This window comes from Anopheles bellator, chromosome 2, assembly GCF_943735745.2.
Source record: "Anopheles bellator chromosome 2, idAnoBellAS_SP24_06.2, whole genome shotgun sequence".
In the NCBI taxonomy this organism is placed as follows: domain Eukaryota; kingdom Metazoa; phylum Arthropoda; class Insecta; order Diptera; family Culicidae; genus Anopheles; species Anopheles bellator.
Genome location: NC_071286.1, coordinates 64,720,429 through 64,742,207, shown reverse-complemented (window position 1 = coordinate 64,742,207; position 21,779 = coordinate 64,720,429). Strand labels below are relative to the sequence as shown.

General features: G+C 52.0%; 1 protein-coding gene across 1 annotated transcript in view; it reads right to left on the bottom strand.

Annotated features, from left to right (window-relative positions):
• The window catches only part of LOC131207869 (uncharacterized), a 186,720-nt gene that overhangs the window by 59,085 nt on the left and 105,856 nt on the right, over positions 1-21,779 (bottom strand). Inside the window, exon 2 of the mRNA XM_058200501.1 lies at positions 13,701-13,853. Coding sequence (XP_058056484.1) covers positions 13,701-13,853 — 153 coding nt within the window. The remainder of the gene's footprint in view (positions 1-13,700; positions 13,854-21,779) is intronic.

Genomic DNA, 21,779 nt, shown 5'->3' with positions numbered 1-21,779 from the left:
CGCATCTCTCCCGAAGAAGTGTTGTTTGCGCTCATAGCCCCCTTAACCCCCATAGCTCACCTCCTGTCCGCCTGGTGATGATCGTGACGACGACGATGATGATGATGGTGATTTGCATACCAACACAGCGCCACCAGGCCAGCCGCACACTACCATCGACGCGTGCGCCCGCGCGGTCAATCACCGCGCGCGGTGGCGTATAAAATCCATCTTGTCATTCATTCTTGCCACTTTAGTGCTTCGTCTCCCGTAACCCGCCCAGAACCACCCCCCGGGGGAGGGATCCTACGTCCCCAGCTGTCTCCTACGGTGGAACTTCAAGAACTTCGGCTTCGGGGCGTCGAACCACGCCAGCCAGCGCGCAATATGCTGATGATGATGACTGGCTGGCTGGCTGGCTGACTGGTTGGGTTGGGAATGATAAGTGGTGATTGTGTGATAATATGGTAAAGACATATACACACCCACACGCACGCATATCGGGTCCCGGTAATGTGCGATCCGGCGAAGCAGATAAAATGCCAACCGCATGATGCAAGAGACCGAGAACTCTGGGAGTCTCGCGAGTTGGGGAGTTTTCGGATCGCGAACTCGCTGCTGCTGCTGCTGCAGGAGAACCGATTTGTCATGCCACCAATGGCGGGGGTTCAATGGAACCGGTGCCGTGCGGAATTCCAAGCCGTCTTGACGACTTGACGCCAGGCGGAACGGAGTTTGACAGGCAAACTGCCGCAAGTGGCGCCCAAGTGTTTGTCTTCTAGCGTCTTTTCGGGAAAATGTCTGATAACTTAATGTCACTTGCGCGGCTAGAGGGATCCCTTTTGGCCGGATGTGGTTCGAAGAGCTAGCGGGTGAGTACGCCGCCAACGGTGCAGTCGTTTGGCAACCAATAACTCATTCGTCACCGCATTCCCACGCACCGCTGGCTTGTGTGGCAATCAACATGTTCGTTGTCGCGTCGTGTGCCAATATCCACATGCTCCGTGCGCTCCACCAACCTGAACACCTGAACGGGACACACTCCTCATCGTCGTCGTCGCCCGTCGGGAAGGATGACCTCAAGAGAGATGGGCGCGCTTGGCGGAACCGAACACGACAAGACGCCAATCGATTCCGGCGATGTCTGCGTGTAACCAGTCCAGTAACACATTCTACAGTCACTGCTATCCGTGGCCGTAAATGGGTTCCGTGTACGGAATGAATAATTTCTCAGGTACCACCGTGGCGGCCCGCGCGCTGTACTTTGGTTCTGTAGCTGGGCCTGGTAACTCCCACTTGGCCACAATTATACGCCTGCGTCAGAGGGTGTGTGGGGAAAATTAGTACCACAACCCGTTGGCAAGTTGCAACCGAAAAGCCATCTTCCCGGTGCAGTTGGCGATGGGTCTGTTGTGCCGCTCGGAGTCGAATCGTCTAAGCGTTTAACAACGGCTGCATCCGAGTCGGAGAGAACCTAATCGGGACACTAATCGAGGACCAGAACTCCTACACGCTCATCCCACCACGCCTCCACTGGGGGGAGTTCACTGTCATCTTGACTCTGAAGTGAGTCATTTTATAAATATTACAATCACCGCACACGGCCGCGTGATGATAATGTAATATTTAGATCATCGCTATTGCTGTTTGTTGTTTTCCTGGTCGTTGTTGTTAAAGTATAGGCCCATATGGAGAAGAAGTGGAGTCCTCCGCGTTGGAGATGTGCGAAAAACGTGGGGCACTATCGACGCAACCACAACTCCAATTCTTCGCAAGACACGTCTCCCTCGGGGGAGCTCTCGCAACGCAGTACGACACCTCCTTCTGCTTCTTGCGAAGGTACCGAAGAGAGGTGCGTAGGACGTTCCCCCCGTTCCCGGAGCGCAAGGCAGCGCGATTTACGATATCGCAAAAGTGCCGTTGCGCGAGGGTTGCGCACTGCACACAGCCCGGGAACCCGGACCCGAACGACGTAGGACTGGTAGCAGCCAGTCAGGCCTACACGTGCTAATAACTGCCACAGTAATAGCCGGCCGTGTAGTCGTTCGCCCAAAAACATAGGATTATCATTAACACGCATCACACGCATGGCACAAGAGGCACTGCTTCATCTGTCAGGTTATCCTCTCCTCTGGGCGCTATCATGATGTGCCGGGAAGTCGGGAAGATATTTTTATCTTCTTCCTCGCTCTCCACGATCCCCACGGCATGGCAGACAGCAGGACCAGGGCCTATGCACTTTCAGCTACCGGATGTTGCCCGACACTCGGGGTGTATGCGAGTGTGTTTTCAACCTCTGATCTTTCCCCATTCACTTTATATCACTGGCATCCGTAACAGGACCAGGACCGGTGGCTTGGTCTCTCTCTCTCTGGCGCTTCTTCGAGATTATCTTCGGTCTTCGGACGGGGACTACTTCGGCACCGGGATCGCAATGCATAACGAACCCCAACAAGAGCGCCCCCTGTCGGCAGCGAACTGCGTCAGTTCGGTCTGCGTTCTGTCGGTTCTGCCTCCCGGCTACCGGATACATCCGATAGCAGCAGCACCAGCTGCAACCGATTCTCGATAGCCCGCAGCAGACTGGTTGGACCACCAAGGCACCGATATGACATACCGGGACAGGATGGGAGGTTCAGGTTCAGGATGATATCTTCACGAGACCTCCGGGTGACGCCTGCCGCCTGCGGGTGTCGTCTCCCCGCCTGCGTGCGTGCGTGCGTGCGAAGGAAGTGAAGTGAAATTCTTTAAATAGATTAAAAACATCTGGATTGCAATTTATCAGCTCTCCCGACGCGATGCGGCCTCCCGGTTTCTTTCGGTCGCCGCCGCCGCGCGTTGATTACGATCAGGGGTGGTGTACCTCCCCGGGGGGAGGTGCTCGGAAAATGTCCGCCACAAAGAGACGTTTGTGACGGAAAATGTGCCAGATTTGGATCGCCCGATAACGCGCAGACCCGCGGAGCGGAGCGAGATTAAAGGTTTGCCCCGGTCCGGCGGTCCGGATGTGGGGCGCTTCACTGTGTGTTGGTGGTCGATGCAGAAATGCACTAATTGTTCTGGTAAATGCATCCTGCGCTTTGACGCCACGGCGAACGCGATGGCCGGCGTTTCGCTTGACTCATTAAAATTCATTCAATAAATTCACCGACTTCAGCGGTTGTGGGCTCAAGAAGCTCACAATCTTTAAGACGGGAGTGAATATAAGTTTTTAATTTCAAAAATGTATAATTTCATTCGCTTTCGTTTCATTTGAAGATAACTTTTAATTTGGGGAACAATTTTCCACGCAGTTTCAAAGGATTCAGGTTGGAGTCAGGTTGTCAGGCCAATTTTTGGCACACAACAACCCCAAACACATAGCAACTGGGCCGAATCAACTCATCTGGATTCGATAACGGCACAAGACCTCACCGACGGTAACTAAATTAATCTTACATGACAAGCGCAGCGTGAAGCCGGCGATGATAAAGAACCTTCTAACGATGATTAGTACTACTGGGCGGGTAGAAAAAAGGGAAAACTCAACCCGGGGCCCGATGGGAAAGGTGCTAAGAAATTTGCCTCCCCCTGAAACGAGAGCATAATTCTGTGTGTAGCAGCGCCAGCCAACTCTATCTCTTGGTAGCGAAAGGTCGGCAACTATTGGAGGAAGCTAAAAATAGTCGAACGAACCTAGGCACCTACCACTATCACGTACCCGATACCCGATGATGCAGTTGGGTTGGTGCATCCCCCACCGGGACACACATACACACCCGAAGCAGCTCGACTGCGGGAAGGTGGCCAAAGACTGACATCGATTTATGGCCCGGCACCGAATAAGGGCCCCCAGTCGGGTTTATACGCGGTGCGGTCGAGAATTCTTGAAAGCTTCGACTTTCGACCAAAGGCTGGCCAGAAGGATGGCCCAGCCAAGGCTACCGGCTGGGTTGCTGGGTGCGTTATCGCTATGGGCTAATTTTCCGAAAATCCGGAGTGGCATCGTTGGAATCAATATGAAGCCTTCTCCGATCTTAGTTGTCGAGTAATGCGAGGTTCCTACTTCGGGAATGTCACCTGGGGGACTTCCTTGGCCGTCTGGGCCAAGACAGACTAGAATCGCTCTCGTCGTCGTCGTTGCTATCATTTATCTAATTTTGTTGAAAAAATTCGGGCATTGGATTTCCATTCGAGGACTTCCATTGAACCTGCAATTCGTCCAAATGAGCGTGCCTCACGGTAACACACGTGCATAAATTCCGTCTCAATTCCGGGGAACACTGCGACAGTGAACTAATACATCATGTGTCGGAGGAAGAGTCCAAAAACCCAACGCTCCCCTTGACGCCCTCAGCCGTCTGGTGCTCTGTTGGCTCTCTGTTTATGCCCCACGTTTGGCGCTGTTTACTGTTTACATATTCATAGTGTTCCGTTCCGCAACAACGTCGTCATCCGGGCCGGGCCTCGAGACTCGCCAATCCAAATCGGGAGGGAAATATTACTTCGCACTTTGACAATATCGGGCGGGAATCTCGAAAAATCCGATGCCTGCCGAAGGGTCACCACCGCTCTATCAGGCTGTGCGTCGCCGTCGTAGTAGTAAATGGCGAAACCGTTGGCCCAGCATCCGATAGTCCGGCCAGTCGGCCGAGACCAGCGCCGAGGTGGAAGTGATTTCTTGTTTATATGCAAATATGTTTAATTTATCGTTCACCATGCTGGCGCACGATCTGGTCCGACGGGGCTAAGGAAGGTACGCGCGCGTACGGGCGGCGATGATCATGCAAATATGTGGGGTTCCTTGCCCCCTGGTACCCGGCCTATCGTGATTGGAGGGAGGCCCAAGAACCGAGAGTGGCCGCCGTGTGCCGTGAAAAATCGTCCCAGATCTGGACGGAACCGATAAGCCGGTTAAGCGTTTCCTGGCCTCTTCCGGGCGCGGGCCCCGTACGGGAGATTAAATTGAACCTAGCGTAAGAGATTCGGCCAAGGAATCAGAACACGGGAACCAATCTCTCCCTCGCCCTCCTCGTTTCCCATTCGCCCGTGTCAATTGGTGAAGGTAGAGACAGCAAAGCGCCTTAGCCAGCCGTAAGCGGTCCCCAGCGCGTCCGGGGATAAAGCGAGTGTCCCCGCGGCGGTGGTGGTGGTGGCGCAGCAGTAGTTGTGTGGCGACAGTTGGCGTCCGACAATCCGGCCACCATATAAAGGCCTCCTACGCAGCAGCAGACGACAGCTTCGCCATCGTTACCGTTCGCTGCTCCCAAGGCGCGAGCTGCTGCTGCCAGAAGGAAGATTAGGGTTTGTGGCGACACAACACAGATCTGCACACAACTACCCCAACCCCACCCCCACCTCCATTTGTGTGTGTGTGTTTGTGCAGTAATTGCACTTATGGGATTGCACACCCCAGAGAAGTGGTGTGGTGGTGGTGGCCGCCTCGAATGCAGCCAAAGACCGAAATCCGCCACACGGGATTGCACTTGGGACACACTCTTGGGGCCGACGGCTTGGGGCCAATAACGAAGTTGCGGATCCAAATGTGGCGTCCGCCGGCTGAAATGGCAGAGAGCGATATCTCCCGCTGCTGCTGCTGTAAAAGAGGTCGGCGTCAGCTTAAAAATGACTGAAGCGATAAAAACATATGAATTAGTGCCAATTAGAGTGCCAATAAATTGTGATAAACGCGTAGTTCGTAGTGTTGGCTGCGTGCGTGCTCGGCATCGCCATCCTGGCCGTCGTCGTCGTCGTCGTCGTCGCTATCGCTCGCTCGTGGGCGATGCGCGCTACTCGCTGCTGGCAAAGTGCACCGCACCGTTTAGAGTTACACTCGGGTGGCGGGCGCGATTCCAGCGAAAAGCCACTGGGAATTCTGCGGCGCGACCACGGGGTCCCAGTGGACGTGGAACAACACGACTCCGGACGTCTCTCTGCCATCGACGCCATCTTGATGATGATGATGATGCAGGCGAGAAGTCCTCGCTCGGCGCGTGGATTAAGGAAATCTGTCCGGGGCCCGCGAACCGCGACACGATGGGTTTGCGCAATTGCGGAGGTTTATCAGCGGCGAGTCGATCTCAATTTATGCACGATACGCGGCCGTGATCTTGCGCCCGGGGGTAATGTACGGATCCAGCGCTGTCACTGCGCGCACTCGTGGTCACCACACCACTTTTGCAGGTTACGTTAGGTGCAGGAGTGTTTGATGATCATTTGCTCGACTTTGCTCTCCATTGCTTTAGCATGACTCACAAACTTCTTGACGGACGTGGAAATCAAACATTAATTTATGAGGATTTGACGATTTTCATTCAGATTCCAATTGTGTTGTATCGGAAATTTTTATTCTACAGACTGATACTCTAGGATCTTCTCAGTCCGGACTGTAAATGATCGTTTTTCTGTTCACTATGGAAATATGGCAAGAAGTGTATTTAAAACTTCCCGGTTAACTTCCCTGTTATCATTGTAACATGGTGCTTAATACTTAGTGCTGAGGCATTATTTGTGGTCAGACCATCGGGTCGATCGCTTAACTCACAGAGCTGGCATTGTACAGTTTCGAATATATCTGTCAACCTTTTAGTTGAATGTCTGGCATTTTAGAAAATGAATCGCTTAAGAAAAGAACTACGTGTTTTTAACGATATTTTTTCCAGCTAAATTTTCTTCGGCGACGAGTCACATCGTTCACTTGGCGAGCTACATCTTCACTGATAACCCTCTCAATCAATTGACGAGAGGACGTTATATCCCCAAAAAATTGACAAAAAATTATTGACTGGCGACTTCATAGGATACAATTTTTTCGAAAACGACGAAGGGAGGATCACTACTGTAAATTCCGATTGATACCACCAGATGATGATGATGATTCGCTAATCGAAAAGTGTAATTAATAATTATCTTATCCGAATCAACTGTTGCCATTGATTAAAAGGCGGCCATCTGAACGATATTGTATTTCACGCGTAATATGGCAAAGTACAACTTTTATGATTAAAATAAACATTACAAACATTATTTTGTATAATTTTTAGTTTGTTTTTGAAACTATTAACGTTTCAAATGACCCTGTACAAATGACGGATTCATTCGTTCGATATAGCCGATGACGGAAGCTGAGCCAAAGTTGGCTGAATCTCGCCAGTCACCGGACTTATAATTTCTGCCAGATGATATTAGACATAACTTTTAACTCGTGATGTAAGCTAGATCAACGGCAGGTAATTAGGTTGCCTGGCCGCTACTATTGAGTCACTGATGATAATACTAATAATAGTAACGTCCGAGACGTGGCTGCCTTCCGGGCAGAAAGTGTACTCCCAGGGCGGGCACACGATGATGAATATCGTATGCGCGCGTGAAATAACTCACGGTTCCGCCCGTGGGCGTTTAGACAAAGTGCGCGAGGGTGGTGTCTCGCTTTACGCCCAACTCGCGCCCATATGCTCTTACTTCATGAGCTCGTCACGGAGACCCTACGCCACGCTCAGATGGTTCGGTGAACGAAAGCGAAATGATAAATCGTCGCCCGGGGGACGCGGCCTGTGATGTGTGGTCCCGATACGTGGATCAAACACAGATTGATGGATTGTTAATAGGAAACGGATTTTCACCGGTCGGCCGAAATCAACCCGCCCGGCCAAGATTCATCATCCTTGCGAGTGTTTAAATGCCCCAGTCTCCAGTACCCAGAAACGGCCGGCCAAATAAACCTCATCCTTTCGCGGCCCCGTTTATTATGAATGAGTCCTCGCAGAGAAGGGTCTTCTCCGGCCCACGCCGGGCTGGACGCATGAAAAATGGTCTCCCCGATCGGAGCACTGAATCATCGTCGGCGTCGCCAGCGATCATCGTCGTCGTCGTCGTCGCCGTTCTCAAAAACAAACTGACACCATCCATCTCGCTGCGCTGCGATTGGCTGGGAGGTCGGAAAACTATCACCGAGCGGCGGGGGAAAACTTAGAACTCCTCATAATTTATTTTTGGCTGCGTTTTGGGTCCCACGCGTCGCCCTCCGGACAAGTGCCAATGGTGGCCCTACTTAAGACGCCCGCGTTTGCTGCACTTGCCGTGCAAGTATGGTGCTGGCCGGCGGGTAAATCTCTCGGAAGTGACACTGCCAGAAAGCGGTTCCTCGGCTCAGGAGACCCAAACACCAGCGAGTTGCGTGTGTGTTTGTGATTAAAATAGTGCCGACGCCGGGCCTCGGCTCGGCGATCGATGCCCCCAATGTCCCGCTCATGACAGGTTCATATATTTATCGCTGATGGACTCGTTCCGAATGGAGGAGGCGTATCGCGAACCGCAGACCGCCGCTGCTTGGTGACGAGCCAAAAAGCAGGCACAGAGAAGCGGAGGTGCTACTGCTACCCCAATGCCGGCGTCCAATTCGAAGGCAATTAATTAGCTACGGGGGTCAGCGCATTAAACGGTTCTACCGACCGGGCCGTTGCCCGTCGGATCTGGCCGCGAGAGAGGCCACGGATCTCGATAATCTCGTTTGCACGATTGGGTCACCTTCAACGGCGGCGTTCTTATCGGCGATTGGGGCCGCCGAAGTGAGGACCCCGTGCGTCGGGTCGGCCGGACACGGCCCAACAGTTCCCAAACAAGAGAGAGAAGAAAAAAAACAGAAAACGTGACAAGTTCCGCCCAGCACTCACGGGGCTCAGGGTTTTATCAGGGCAAGCGTGACATACGGCCGACAGGGGGGCGAGAAGTCAGCTAGACACCGCAACTCAAACATGGCGTCGTGCACCACTCCAACATTGCCATCATCATCGAGGCACATCACAAAAGATCGAAACGCGCGGCGTAAAGAAAAATCCTTGATAACACACATAGACACACCTCGCGAGCCTGCTTTCCATGTCCGGACGACCGGGGCCTGGGGCCGCTCGATTTGGTTGTAATTTTAATTAAATTTGATAACCGACCGACCCGTGGAACCGTGGAAAGCCCGACCTTCTTGGGGAAACTTCTTGCGCTATGCGTTGGCTCCGTCGCGGACCATGCGCGTCGATCGGATCGGAACGAGCGTGATGAGCGTGGCGAGACGCGCAGCGAACTGAGACCAACTATCGTGGTTTCCCTCCCGACGAGATTTGCCTTCCAAGAGCGAACGAATTTGGGCGGACATTGACTGCGAACTATGGCGCGTATCACGTGGAGGAAGGTGGCTTAATTCGTGGATTCGTTTCTTCACCCATGTTGCCAACTCATGTTCCGGATGGTGGATCCAACAGCGCCACGAAAAAACCATCGATTGGAGTTGCGTACGGTTCGGCGTGGAGAGTGGGGACCTAAAGTGTCCCGTTGGTTACCCGCCAAGGACGTCTCTATTGGTGTGTGTGTGCGTTTATTGGCGAAAACCCGAGACTGCCATTTGCAATCGGGTCAGATAAACCAAAACATTGAATCCCTTTGTAGAGCGGGTCTCGTCGGCCATTTCACCGGCCCGAGGGCCTATAATTTGTCATCCGTGTAAAGGGGGAGGTTGCTAATGCAAGCTGCGCTTTATGGTTATTGCACGACACGACGACCAATGACAGTCGGCCCACTTTTGGCATGGAGCACCGCGAAACGAGAGCAAATTCTGCGGCCCGTGGGTCACTCCACAGTTAGATTCGTCGAGCGACCGAGACACAGACTTCTCAGGTTGGCTCCAGGAAACAAATATCGGACATTGGATATCGTCGTACCTGGGTGACGGGGTGATTTCCAATTAATATGCAAATTGAAGTACCACCATCAGGCTATAAGGGACACGAGCCGCGTCTAAGCTGTTACTTGAAGGCTGAACATTGTTGGACCTAGAGAGCGGGAACACGGCGCCATCAGCATCCGGTCCGAAAATTAACTCCAAAGAATACACTGAACACTCTTTTGTGAAGCACCCTAACTGCCGTTGATTACAGGCGCTGCCGTCAGGAGGTGGAAGGACGTGGACGACCATTTGTGTACCATTTAAATGGCTCAGGAGCCTACAAACGACTGTTTGATTTGATGTCAACCTAATCAGTCCCAAATCCGCGCGCCCGGGCTTTCCGAGGGCTCTCGGCGAATTCTCGAACATCATCAATATAAATCAATCGTTTGCCGGGTGGTAAAGGCTGGGTCGGACCGGGGCCAAGTGGCTGCCAATCGGCGGGACGGTTTCTAAATCGCTGGATTCGCAGAAAATCTTCCGCCACACGGAAAGCCTCTTCCGTGGAGACCGGAGAAGGCACTTTACGCCGTAGACGGTGGTCGTGCGAAACGAATCGAACAGCTCGGCCATCGGCTGGCTGAGCGGAGGACTCCACAGCCGCCATCGTCGCCGTTCAAACGTATCAAAATTGGATTATGATTAATGATGTGGTGTGGTGCCTGGGCCCGTGCCCCCCCATGACCGCCCAGTGGGGATGGATCGATTGATTTCTGGTACACCGTTGGTGCCGAGAAATGTCACACCCACTTGCGAATGGTGATTACACGTCACCGGGGAGCCGATATGTATCTCTCCCGTGGCCCGGGGGGAACCGGCGTTGTAATTGGATTTCATTACACAACGGCATTTTCCAACAGTCACACACGCGCACATACAATCAACAGCCGGCTCCGCGGCGATAAAAAGTGTGTCAACGACGTTCGATTCCTCGTTATTTTTCTTCTTACTGTGGGTATTTAAAAACAGCTTGCGGGCCGCGCAATAGACCTGCCGGCTTGGTGGAATTGCTGCAGAGCCGGGCGCAAGGAACGTGAAATTTCACGACATTCTTCGGAGGAGGTGTTTTGTTGATTTTGAAATTTCGGTTGTTGGTCGGAGTTCGGAGACTCCTCCCGGGACCGAAATGCGGGGCTGCGGAAAGGTACGTGTAATACCAAAGACATATTTGATCTGAATTACGTGACACTTCCATCTGTGCCTTTATTGGCGCAGCATTATTCTTACGTCTATCGGATAGCATTCCAATATTGCTCCAGCAGAGGGTTTTATTCTGTATCTCGTGGTGTTCAAGTGGAATTAAGCTAGGTCGACATTACAAAAATATGGTTCTTGATTAGTTGCGTTCTGCGTTTGTTCAACTCAGAGCTGAATGAATGGTTAGGTCCTATTAGGACATCTCGACCTGGTTTGCTCAGTGGATGGATCGGCATGGGATAATCCATCCCAAGCTGGGGGCTACGACCAGATCATTATTCTTGGGCTACAATGCCAACACTTCACGCATTCCTAGCAGCCATTCGCCGAGAAACAGCCCGTCATGTCGAACAGAGAAAGAATTGAAAGAAAAGTAGTTGCTACCCTGGACTGTGTAGGAAACCGTGGGACTCAATTGTCGCTGTCAGCGTCAGCGTAAAGGCCATTTATTTACTGTGAACTGCAGCTCGCCTCACTGTTTGATAACAAGTCCCGGGCGGGCGCTTGAGCTCTTCCGGCAAGCGTGCCGGTAAACAATATTCTGCACAATATTTCTACACAACCAGCGTGTCGCAGCCGCCGCCGCCGCGCATCGTTTGCAATGCAAAGTGCAGCTTCGACCGAGCGTGGCGCAGGTCGGTCGTCAAGAGGGCCGAAGATCTTTGCCGATCTTTGTTGGGCGGTTTGAAGGACTCCCCGGGCAGGACACGCGGTTCACAATCGACCTAACCGCGAGCCATTTTGTGCGTCGAGTACGTTGATCCGACCTCAGACATAAACAAACGTCACAGTGTGGCTCAATATTTGAAGACGTCGCGTCGTTGAGCGCCGGCAGCAGAGACGGAAAGATGATAATGGCCAGCGCCACCTTCCCCGCAGCATTCTAGTGCCACGGAGCTCATAACGCACAGAACATGGAGAGGAACCGCCATAAAAGGTGCAACAAAACAAATCATCGGCGTTGCGCGAAAAGACAAAGACGAAACCGGCCAGCGGAGGCCAGGAGGCCACGGAGGGGCTGGTGGTGGTGTAAGAAAGGGAGAGGCGGTGGGTGGGTACGTGTGGCGGTGCAGCCGGCGTGCAGCGTCGGGCAAAGATGGATGAAAGTATGATATTCAAATGATGCACATATTTACATGTTGTTTGTATTTATATATCACTCTAGCGCCTTCGCTTCCCTTCCCCGACCGGTCGACCCGATCAGCGACCAACATAAAGTTGCACTCCGCCGGGCCCCATTTATGCCCCCCTTTGCGCGACTCACGCAAAGATATTTATTTATTTACATTTTAGCGTTCGTTGCGCCCGCGAAGAACCGCGACGTGGATCCGCGGGTTTTTCTTTGTGCGCTCCGTGTCTTCCGGGACTGCTGGAGTGGTATGGGGGAGGATTTGCTGCAGTTGCAGTTGCATTACCACACCGACCCGTGGACGCCAAGCGATTCGCAAAACAGCGAGATAATGCCGTGTCCTTGAATCGATAAAACACATTTCTGGCCCGAATTCTGGGCCACAGCCACAGAACCAAGGCGCGTGACGTTCGCGGAAATTTATGGTCCCGGGTTCGGGTTCTGCCAAAAGCGCGGGAGGTTTCAGTTTTATGATTGCAATCCACTCCGACTTCCTCGCGAACTCGCGGGTTGGGCTCATCATCAATCAGTCGCTCTGGTTCGGTAAGGATATCGGAACGAGGTCAGCGCGAAGTGCTTTCGACAGTGCGCCCCAGTGGACGACGACAAATGGATTGCGCCCATGGGCGAGAGACCGACGAAGGGTCCCTCGGGGATCCGTGGAAGATCCTAGGGCCCCCCTAAATCGTGGGCCCACACGCAAAGGCAATTTGCTTTCCGATCGAGTTTAGTCGATAACAGCCCGGTGCGCCCGATATTATTGGGGCAGCCGCAGTCAATAGAAGGGCTGCCGATTTTCGTTCTCGCCGAGCTCCAGCGAGCTCCTTGCAGCAGTGAGTCGGACGTGATAAATTGCGGTACTTTCACCGTTTGCTGCAGTCGTGAGGAGCGAAAAGGAGTTAAAAAGGTCCAGACCCAGACATGACACGACCCAATCGATCGGGTAGCGACCGTTTGGCTGCCGAACGAGAATCTCCACTCCGCTTTGTGGCCGAATGACGGAGGCCGGGCGAAAGGACTAATACACTTTCCGACCGGTTAAATACCGGCATCGGCTTCGGTCGCTCGGCAACACAAATCAATTCCATCCCATGCCGGAAAGCGGGATAACGGAAGACAAACAAGCAGCAAACAGGTTACGATGCCGCCGATGAGGAGACGAAGACGTACGTCTGTTTGCTACGAACTGTTTGCCTAAGACCTTAATCTTGGGACTGGAATAGGAAGAATGTTTACCGTGGCCCGTGGCCCGAGACCCAAGCCATCCAGAGACAGTTCTTCCCGAGCGGGCCAACAACTAAATCAACTGCCACCGAAAGACTCCAAAAGACGGTGTGTGTGTGGTGCCGCGAACGAAGACACTCAAGCCTTACGGTAGTCCCTTCCCGCATTCGCATTAAGACAGTGATAATACCATTATCTCGCACACGAATGTGTATGTGCGGTGCGGTTAATGATCTACCCGAGCAAGCGACGGGAAGGTGTGAAAAGCTTACCCCCACCGAAAAGGCTCAAGAACGCCATGTTCCAACGCGCGTTAAGCTCGTCAATCGCCAGATAAACAGGCCCGGGACTCCAGCACAGCACCAGCACCGGAATTCACTCCTACATAATCCGGCAGATTTAAATCGAAGCCCTCATAGCAACCCACTTAACCAGTTCTCGGAGATCGGAGCCCGAAGATATTGGAGCCAGACTTACCTGTTCGCTTCCGCAGAGTGTCGCCGTGTAGCCGAGGTAGCTCTGCAGGGACTTCTGGGTCCGGTGGGCAACCCGGCGGAATCGATGGCAGGCCTCCAGCTGATCGCGACAGGAACTACACACCACCATCGGCAGCCCGTCGTCGGCGATAATCTGTTGAGAGCGAGAAAGAAAGATAGGGAAGATGAGAAAAGTGAAGTCGCAGCTTAGCTCGGCGGCAAAGAACCACATCCAGAGAACCCAACATCTCGTGGACCACAACCCGAGAAAGCTCGATGTGTATTAACGAGCGCACCGCGGAAGTTATGTGCTATGAAGATGTCCATGTTCTGGACTTAATCGTCCTCCCTCCTCCGCGTCAACCTCACATAGCGCGGGGCTACGGTGGATCTCGCGATGTTCATCACCTCTTGGCTTGGAAGGGCTTGCTCGGGAACGAGAAGCAGACAGAGCCAAACCAGAGTGCGACCGAGCTAGAGAAAACTGGTTTCCGCCTTCGTGGTGCCCATTCATAGTTTGTTCTTGGGGCCCCCCTCCCGAAACCAGATTCTCCCAGCGCGAGGAAGGTGTTAAAAGTGGGCGGAAAACTTAACAAACTTCACCGACCTTTGGCCGTGTGCCCGGCGGAGGGCTTATAACATTATTCGATGCAGCGCAGCCCACTGTCCGCGGCTCCGGAAAGTGTTGGAAATTTCTCACATTTACACCTCTCAGCCCGGCTCGAAGAACGCTTTCCCCTCGTTACTTCTTCCTCCTTGCTTCGGAATCCTAACAGCCGGCCCAACAAATGAGATAAACTATTCCCAACAACGCACGAAATTGAATAATGGCAATAATTTTAATCGGAGTTAATCGGAAAATGAAACAAAATCGCCCGCACCTCGCCCCTCCAGACGGTCGGTGGGCACTTTCGGGCTTCCCCGGCGCATCTTCTCCCCTCACGGCACACGGCGAAAGAATGGCGCAAAGCGGAAAACGCTGTGAAAAAGCATCGAAAAGCTGGGAAACTCGAAGGCTGGTCCGGGGGTCCGTCCGGTGGTGGCACGGAAAAGTGAGAGTGTGAAGAAAAGTCGAACAAAAGTGCCAATCGTACGCACCGGCCATTGATGGTGGTTGCCGGCTTGTTTCTTTTGCCGGAGCCGCAGGAGTAATTGCGCAACGCTCGAGGTCTGGCCGCGATTCGAACTTGGCCGTAACGCGATGATCGGAATGTTAGAAAGGAATGCTACGCCTGAATCGCCTACGAACATAATGGGCTTGACGTTTCTTTAAAAGTTTGGCGAAGTTGTGTAGCGAAGTTAAGTTAATTATTTAATGCGTAAAAGAAACAGCAGTTCCGAAAGGTGGGTCCCAGGCAGAAGGTCTCAGTTCGAGCAGAAACCACGAAGCAGGGGTGTGACAACCAATTTTGGTTTTCCCACAAATCCGGGCGTTTGTGACGGATTGCTTCAGGCAAATTGCGCATAACTTACAGGAAATATTCGTCATTGACCGTTCTATCCTTTGACAACAACTCAAGATGCACCACGACCCTGCAAACGAAGAAAACTGTGAGCAAAACTGTTCACATTCGATTAAACTTGGCTTTTCGGCATCTTCTCGGGCCTCTGAAAATATTTTGAACCATCAATGAGCGCTGCTTTTGGTCTTAATAGATTCACCATAAGAGAAAGTCAACATTTAAAATGCGTTCGCGTTTTTAATTTCTTTTTTCTTACAAAATTTGATAAAGTTTCTTTGTCATGCATTGTTTGGAAGAAACAAAAATTGACGATTAGCCAAAACACGGTCAAGCAAAGCAGCTGTCAAAAATTGATTGATCAAACAAAAAAATCGAAAATCGAATATACGTAGCTTGCGAAAATTCAAATGTCGCGAAAGTTTTTGATCAGACCACGTATGTCCGTGCTCAATCCGGCTTTGTCCGTTCTAAAAGGAACTCATGCACGAGTAAGCCGCCTACCTTCCGTGTATCCGGTTTAAAGGTTCGGGATGTCGTTCAACTACTACGCCCACCCCGAAAGACACCCACCTCGCGCCTTCGTCATTAAACGGCCATAAAAATCAATCGCTCGCTGATTGATAGCACATCCACGCGCGCGAAGCAGCATAAAGGTCAGTCATCGGAGAGCTATCGCTGTCGTAAAACCATCATCCGCACCGTCATCATCATCATCATCAATCCTTGGTGTGGCTCCCCTCAGGGGTAAAGGACTTGCGGCCCGGTCGAATGCAATGAGTCATTTCGCAATCCTTCGCTACGCGAAGCGAAAGCGTATAGGGAAATGTGGAGTACCACCGTCGGTGTGGAGTATCGGGTCGGAGGTTTTGCCCAGGGGTCAACCTTCGCGGAACACATTCCCCGGGTGACGCTATGTAAGGAGGTCGCCCCCGACGTAAAATGGCCATTTTTACGATGGCCCGATCTAGCGGCCCGGGCGCACCCCGAGACCCAATCAGCGCGCCATCCGTCATCCGCCGGTGGCCTTTAGTTTTAGTGGCGAACCAGCTTTGAATTGATTTCGACTCCAGCAAAGTCTTCGGCAACGGTCGAGTATCGAACTAGGAAGTAATAGACGTAGCGCAAGCCACAACGGGGCCACAACCTTTCCGGTGCTAGTAAATTCCCCGACTAGCAGGGCCTTTGGTGTGCGCCATTTCAACGCTCTCCCATCATGTAAATAGCGAAACAATTGGTAATCCGATTGTTGCTCCCTTGCCGTGTGGTTGGTTGGCCGCGCGCGTATTGGAAATTAGAAATCGAAACCAGGCGCGCGAACGCGGGTTGAATTCGTTGGCCCCAACCCCAAACTGGGTGCGGAGTTGAGCCCCGGAACATGGAGAAATATCAATTGGCAAATGGCAAAAGATTAGATGTCGCGCCATGCCGAGTGGTGGCACCGCGAGGACCACGGCTTTATCCTATCAGCATCGCGCTCTGTGTCGGTTGCATGATCGAAGGAGTAGAGCCGCTAAGACCCCGCGGAGTGGCTTGGGCAACCTCCACTTTAATGGCAAGGCGCGCGCGCTGTGGGCTCATAAATCTTCCATCGATTAATTGATAACTGGTGCGGAGGTGAAGTAATGGCCCTAAGACGTAGGAGCCGCTCGTTCCGGGATCGGAAGATATCAGATCGGGAATCGGGCTCGATCGAGACCACTTCTGGGCTCGTGTGGGCCACAACAACCGGAATGTGGTGGCACAGCTCAACACACGAACCGAGCGAGGCTGGACCGGGTGTGTTTTTGTTCCTTGCTTTCGGTGGCCAACTTTCAATGGAGCTGTGTGTATCGATTGCGAAACGTCGGGACCGAATACGCGGGGCGCAGTTTCAGAACAGGGAAGGCATTGTTGATCGCCGTCGTGTAGCCCAGCCCTGATCGACAAATGCAATTCCGCTAATTGACAGTCAATCTCTGGGGTCTGGACTCTTTCTCCGGAGGGTTTTCTCCCACGGGACACTCCGACTCCGAATCGAAGCGATTGCTTCGGTCCGCACGAGTCAGTCGGGTCAGTTCTGTTGAAGATGCTATCGTCGAGTGACAGTTGTCGTGGCCCATCTTGTGATGGAACACTTTATTTTGTAAGAAAACGTGAGCTATCGGCGGCCCGTCTTAGCACAGAATTGTGGACACTTTTGAAACCATCAATTGTTTATTGATTACCCTAAACCCTAAAGAAGCAACTACTCATTAATGCAGGCAGCTCACCAGATGCAGTATACAGATCACCAAATGAAAACAAGGAACAAAGAGCCAATATCATTTTGAGGTCATTATAAAATCATTTTTAAACGTGATAAAACATGCATCAAGACCTATAATTTGTTACAACAAGTTTATGGTGATGATTATAGTAGTAGAGAAAGAGTTTTTGTGAAGTATAAATGAAGTCGAAAACAAACAAACAAAGCAAAACGAAGCAACAGTCCAGAATAAAGACAATGCTGATCCCTTTTCATGGTTCGGAATACTATTTAGAAGTACTGAAACGATTATGGCTGGCATTTTTTCCAGTACAACCTGAACGGTGGTGGATAGAGGATTTTGTTGCAAAACAATGCAGCTCCTTACAAGACCGTTGCAGTTAAGGAGTATTTGAACAAAAACACTATCTGTGTCATTACTGGTCAATCACCATGTGACTTTTTCCTATTCCTGCATTTTATATTTAAAAAATATTATTATTTATCGAACATACAGTGTAGTTTATGTTATATTTAGTTGTGGATTAGTAGAAAATAAGATCACAACTTTGTACAAAGTTCTGCTTCGAGACGTCTCTAGCGGCAATAAATTGTTAAAGGACTGTACCAAAAACATTCAACAAACTAATGAAATACTGTTGCTACTACTGCTAGAGCCACAAAGTGTGCAAATATTCTGCACAACACACTTAATCAATTCAATTTGCCCCGGACCGGGCACAGGACGAGCCCCGTCAACGTCAGCGGATTGAAAATTCAAATAACGAATGATTCGGAACGGATGCGGATGTGGAGAGACAGCGTGTGGGCAAACGTCATCGAAATGCGCAAACAAACGGCACCCGTACCGGGATGGCCGATAATTTAATGATTGCCAACATAATTGAGCACGGTTTGATGCGTCAATCAGAGTAATTCACAAACAGGAGCCAGCAGGCGGCACCAGCCCGCACCGCACAAAACACCCGACGGCGGCGCACGACGGCGATTGCTTCCGAGTGATTTGACCCAAATCGTTCGACCACAGCCAACGACGTTCCGACGGATCGTTCCCGGGAGCCGTTGGTTGGCAAACAGACCGCCGCCGAGAGCGCGGCCTCGTCGGGTGGAGTGGTCCGGACAATCATTTTCCAAACCATCGGACGCTCGCGCGAGCGGAAGGATACTTCTGGCACTGCGCTCTCCACATCCGGTCGCAACGTTGCAGCGGCACCACCGACCGACCGTTCGAACTGTCGATATTTTGATTGTTCGCCTTTGCCTCTGGCTCTTCTTCTTCTTGTCGTCCACAGACACCACTAATGGATCATCGCCATTTCGCCGGGCGCCCGCCTGTGTATGTGTGTTTGTGGAAAAGGAAGAAAAACAATAATGCTCGTGAGCGGGCACGACGACTCCGGGGATCGGGGACTCGGGTTTCAGCCGGGCACAAACACTCAACCCGGGGCGCCCCGGAAGTGGCAGCATGGCGAGAGATGATCGAGCTACCGACTTTCTTTCGGTAGCTCCAATCTTTTTTCCATCACAATCCCGCCGGCCCCGGAGGACTTCCGGTTGGCCAAACAGTGGACCGACCGTTCTCGTTGGCCAATCGAGCGTACCGGGGCGGGTGTCGGTTTAAATCCGCTGGAGACGGCCAACGAGGTGGACAATAAATTATGGGCGAAAAGTATGCAACATAAGCGAAGCATTATGAGGCTGACCGGACCGGAAGTCGCTAGTCAGCTGCTGGAGGAAATCAATAAACTGTGTGCGCGCGCCCGCGATTGATTCGTGTGTGGGGTTCAACCGAATTCAAGCCGCTGGTCTAATGGGGGGCTTTCCCCGGGGGCGAGAGACCGGCCGGGAGAACACTTCCGGTCGAGCCGGACAAGATCGGAATCGCACCTAGTGGCTCACCGCTCGGCTCGGGTCGGTTAGCAAATGGATGATTATGGGGCCCAAGCCGCCATTCATGTATGTGTGTCTGTGTGTGACCCCGTCTTCCTTCCGTTGTGTGGCGCGGGGGCGGTGTTGGAGAGTAGCGGAGGGATAAAAACAAGCATTTCTAAATTGATATATTTATGTTCCGCGTCGTGCAGCGGTGCCGAGGAAAAAAAAGGGGCTTCCCCTTTCGCGCGCTAGTCCGTCTACGCAAGCGCCATCTATATCTGTGGCAAACACAATGTTAGCCGGGGGTCCTGGTCGCTCGCCGGCGACGATCGACTGCTTAATGGACACTCTGCCCCCCCCAGCGTGGACCGAGCTTATTAAAGCGTGAGAAAGTCAATCGCAAGCCGATCGACCGAGCTGGGCTCCGGTCGTTCGGCAAACGGCAATCTGAATCTTGGGGGCCCTCTTACTCGCGCTGCCTGAACGGTTTCAGTGGGCCACGATCGCGATCGATTCTCGCCCACAACTCGCCTCGATCTCGCGATCCGAGCGGCCGTGTCACGGAGACCTCGGCGAAAGAAAAAAAAAAGCCCAAGACGATTACGGGCCACTGATAGCTAGTTGGCTGGCTGCTCTCTTTTTCACACGGCTCAGAGCGGAGGTCCTCGATGCCACAAAGTTTAAAACGGTCGCGCGGCCATCGACGCAGCCACAGCCATCGTCAGCGACGGCGACTTGGGCGGCAAGCGACGAACCCCAGCCAGCGCTCGGGCTGGGCTCGCCGCCCGGTACTTATTTTGCAATTTTAATTTAATTAATAGATTTCTCATCGTAAATTATGAAAATTAATTAATGCTCTCCAAACACACACGCGAACGGGCGCCGATCGATCGAGCTGTCGTCGGCGGTGGCGTCGTTGCGAAAGAAATAAATCGACCGTCGCCGGCGCTGGCGGCACAGAGGAGTGATGCAGAAAAGGGCGACCTCATAAAGCAGACGCGTGACAAGGAGATGCGAGAGATTCGCGGATAAAGTGGGACATTTTTTTGCCCTTCGTGGCACTCCAAACCTTCCATCAGATCTGAGGATCTTCTGTCGGTCGCCGGCCGGTTCGGGGTTCGGTTCGTCCTCGGCAAAGCTGCCGTTGAATTAAGTGATTTAAAGTAAAAGGTGCACAAGAAACAAGCGATCCGTCGCTGGGTGCTACTGTGACCGGTGGTCCCGGGAACCGGTCCCGCTGCAACTCACCACCACAGCCGCCGTGCGATCGTTTTCACCAAACCGATCATTAAGTTAATAAATAATAAATTAATAATCGCACATCACCAAATTACACGGCATCGCGAGCGAACCGCGGCCCGGCCAGCCAGCCGGGCGGTGTAATTCGCACGGCGCAATCTTCCACGCGAGCGCAGCATGAATCACAGCAGCAGCAGCAGCAGCGCCGCATGAATCTATGCTCTGCTGCCAAGCGACGCCGCAAGGCGAACGGAGCCCCACAAAGAACCGCGAGATGCTGCTGGGGGGGGAGCGATGCAATCCTTGATGGCGGTGCAGAGGGCTGCTGCTGCAGCTGCAACCGCCCAGGACCCGGCCGAAACGTGCATGATTTAAATCACTTAAAGTTTGCCACCCCTTTTTACGCCGCTTTTCTGCTGCCGGGAGAGAACCACTCGGGGCTCGGGTTGAGGGGGGTTTGTTTTCCTGTTTGTTTTTTTTTTCTTTTTTGGGATGAAAGAGAACGAAAGCATAGGACCCGGTGGCGGCTGCGAAGAGTGGGTGGAGAGTGCGGCTTTCGAGCGTGAAACAAGCTTCGTTTACATTCAAAGTTTTCCTTTCAACGGAACGCAGCGTGAACGTGAGTTTCCCATTTTTAGTTTCAAAAGGGTGTTATCGTGCAGCAAGCTTGATGAGTTCGGGCACAAAGTAGTGTACGAATTGTTTAACGAAGTTCTGTTAAGGTGTGCGAAGGTGGTTAAGTTTGAGGTGGGCTTTAGCAACTTGTTCTCGGCCATGTGTAAATTGTTTTTGTTAGACAGCGATTCTTGGCCTTTCCTTTTCAAAACTGGTGACACGTTCTTGAGGGTCGATTCCGATTCATCTGATGCCTGATGTTGCTGAGATCGTTTTCTATATGTGAGCGCATGTTTTAGATGTGGCAAGCATTGTTGTATCCATCACTCCGATCAGTTAGATACCTCATGTTGTTATTTAAATTAAATCTTTAAAAATATGTCAGTGTCATTCAAAAAGTTAAGTAACTTGGTTGTTCGGTTTCGTTTAAAATGTCGATGTTCCGAATAAAAGACATTCGCCGAATTCGCTACTTTGGCTTTTTCATTTGAAGAAAAAAGCTGTCGACGCACATCTTTTGCTTGTCGAAACATGTGGGGGAATACATGTGACAGATGATTCAAAAGTTGTTATATCGACCTGAAGGAGTATGACCTGCTGATGTAAAAAGGTTTCAAGATGAGGAATTGGAGAGCTGTTGGACGAA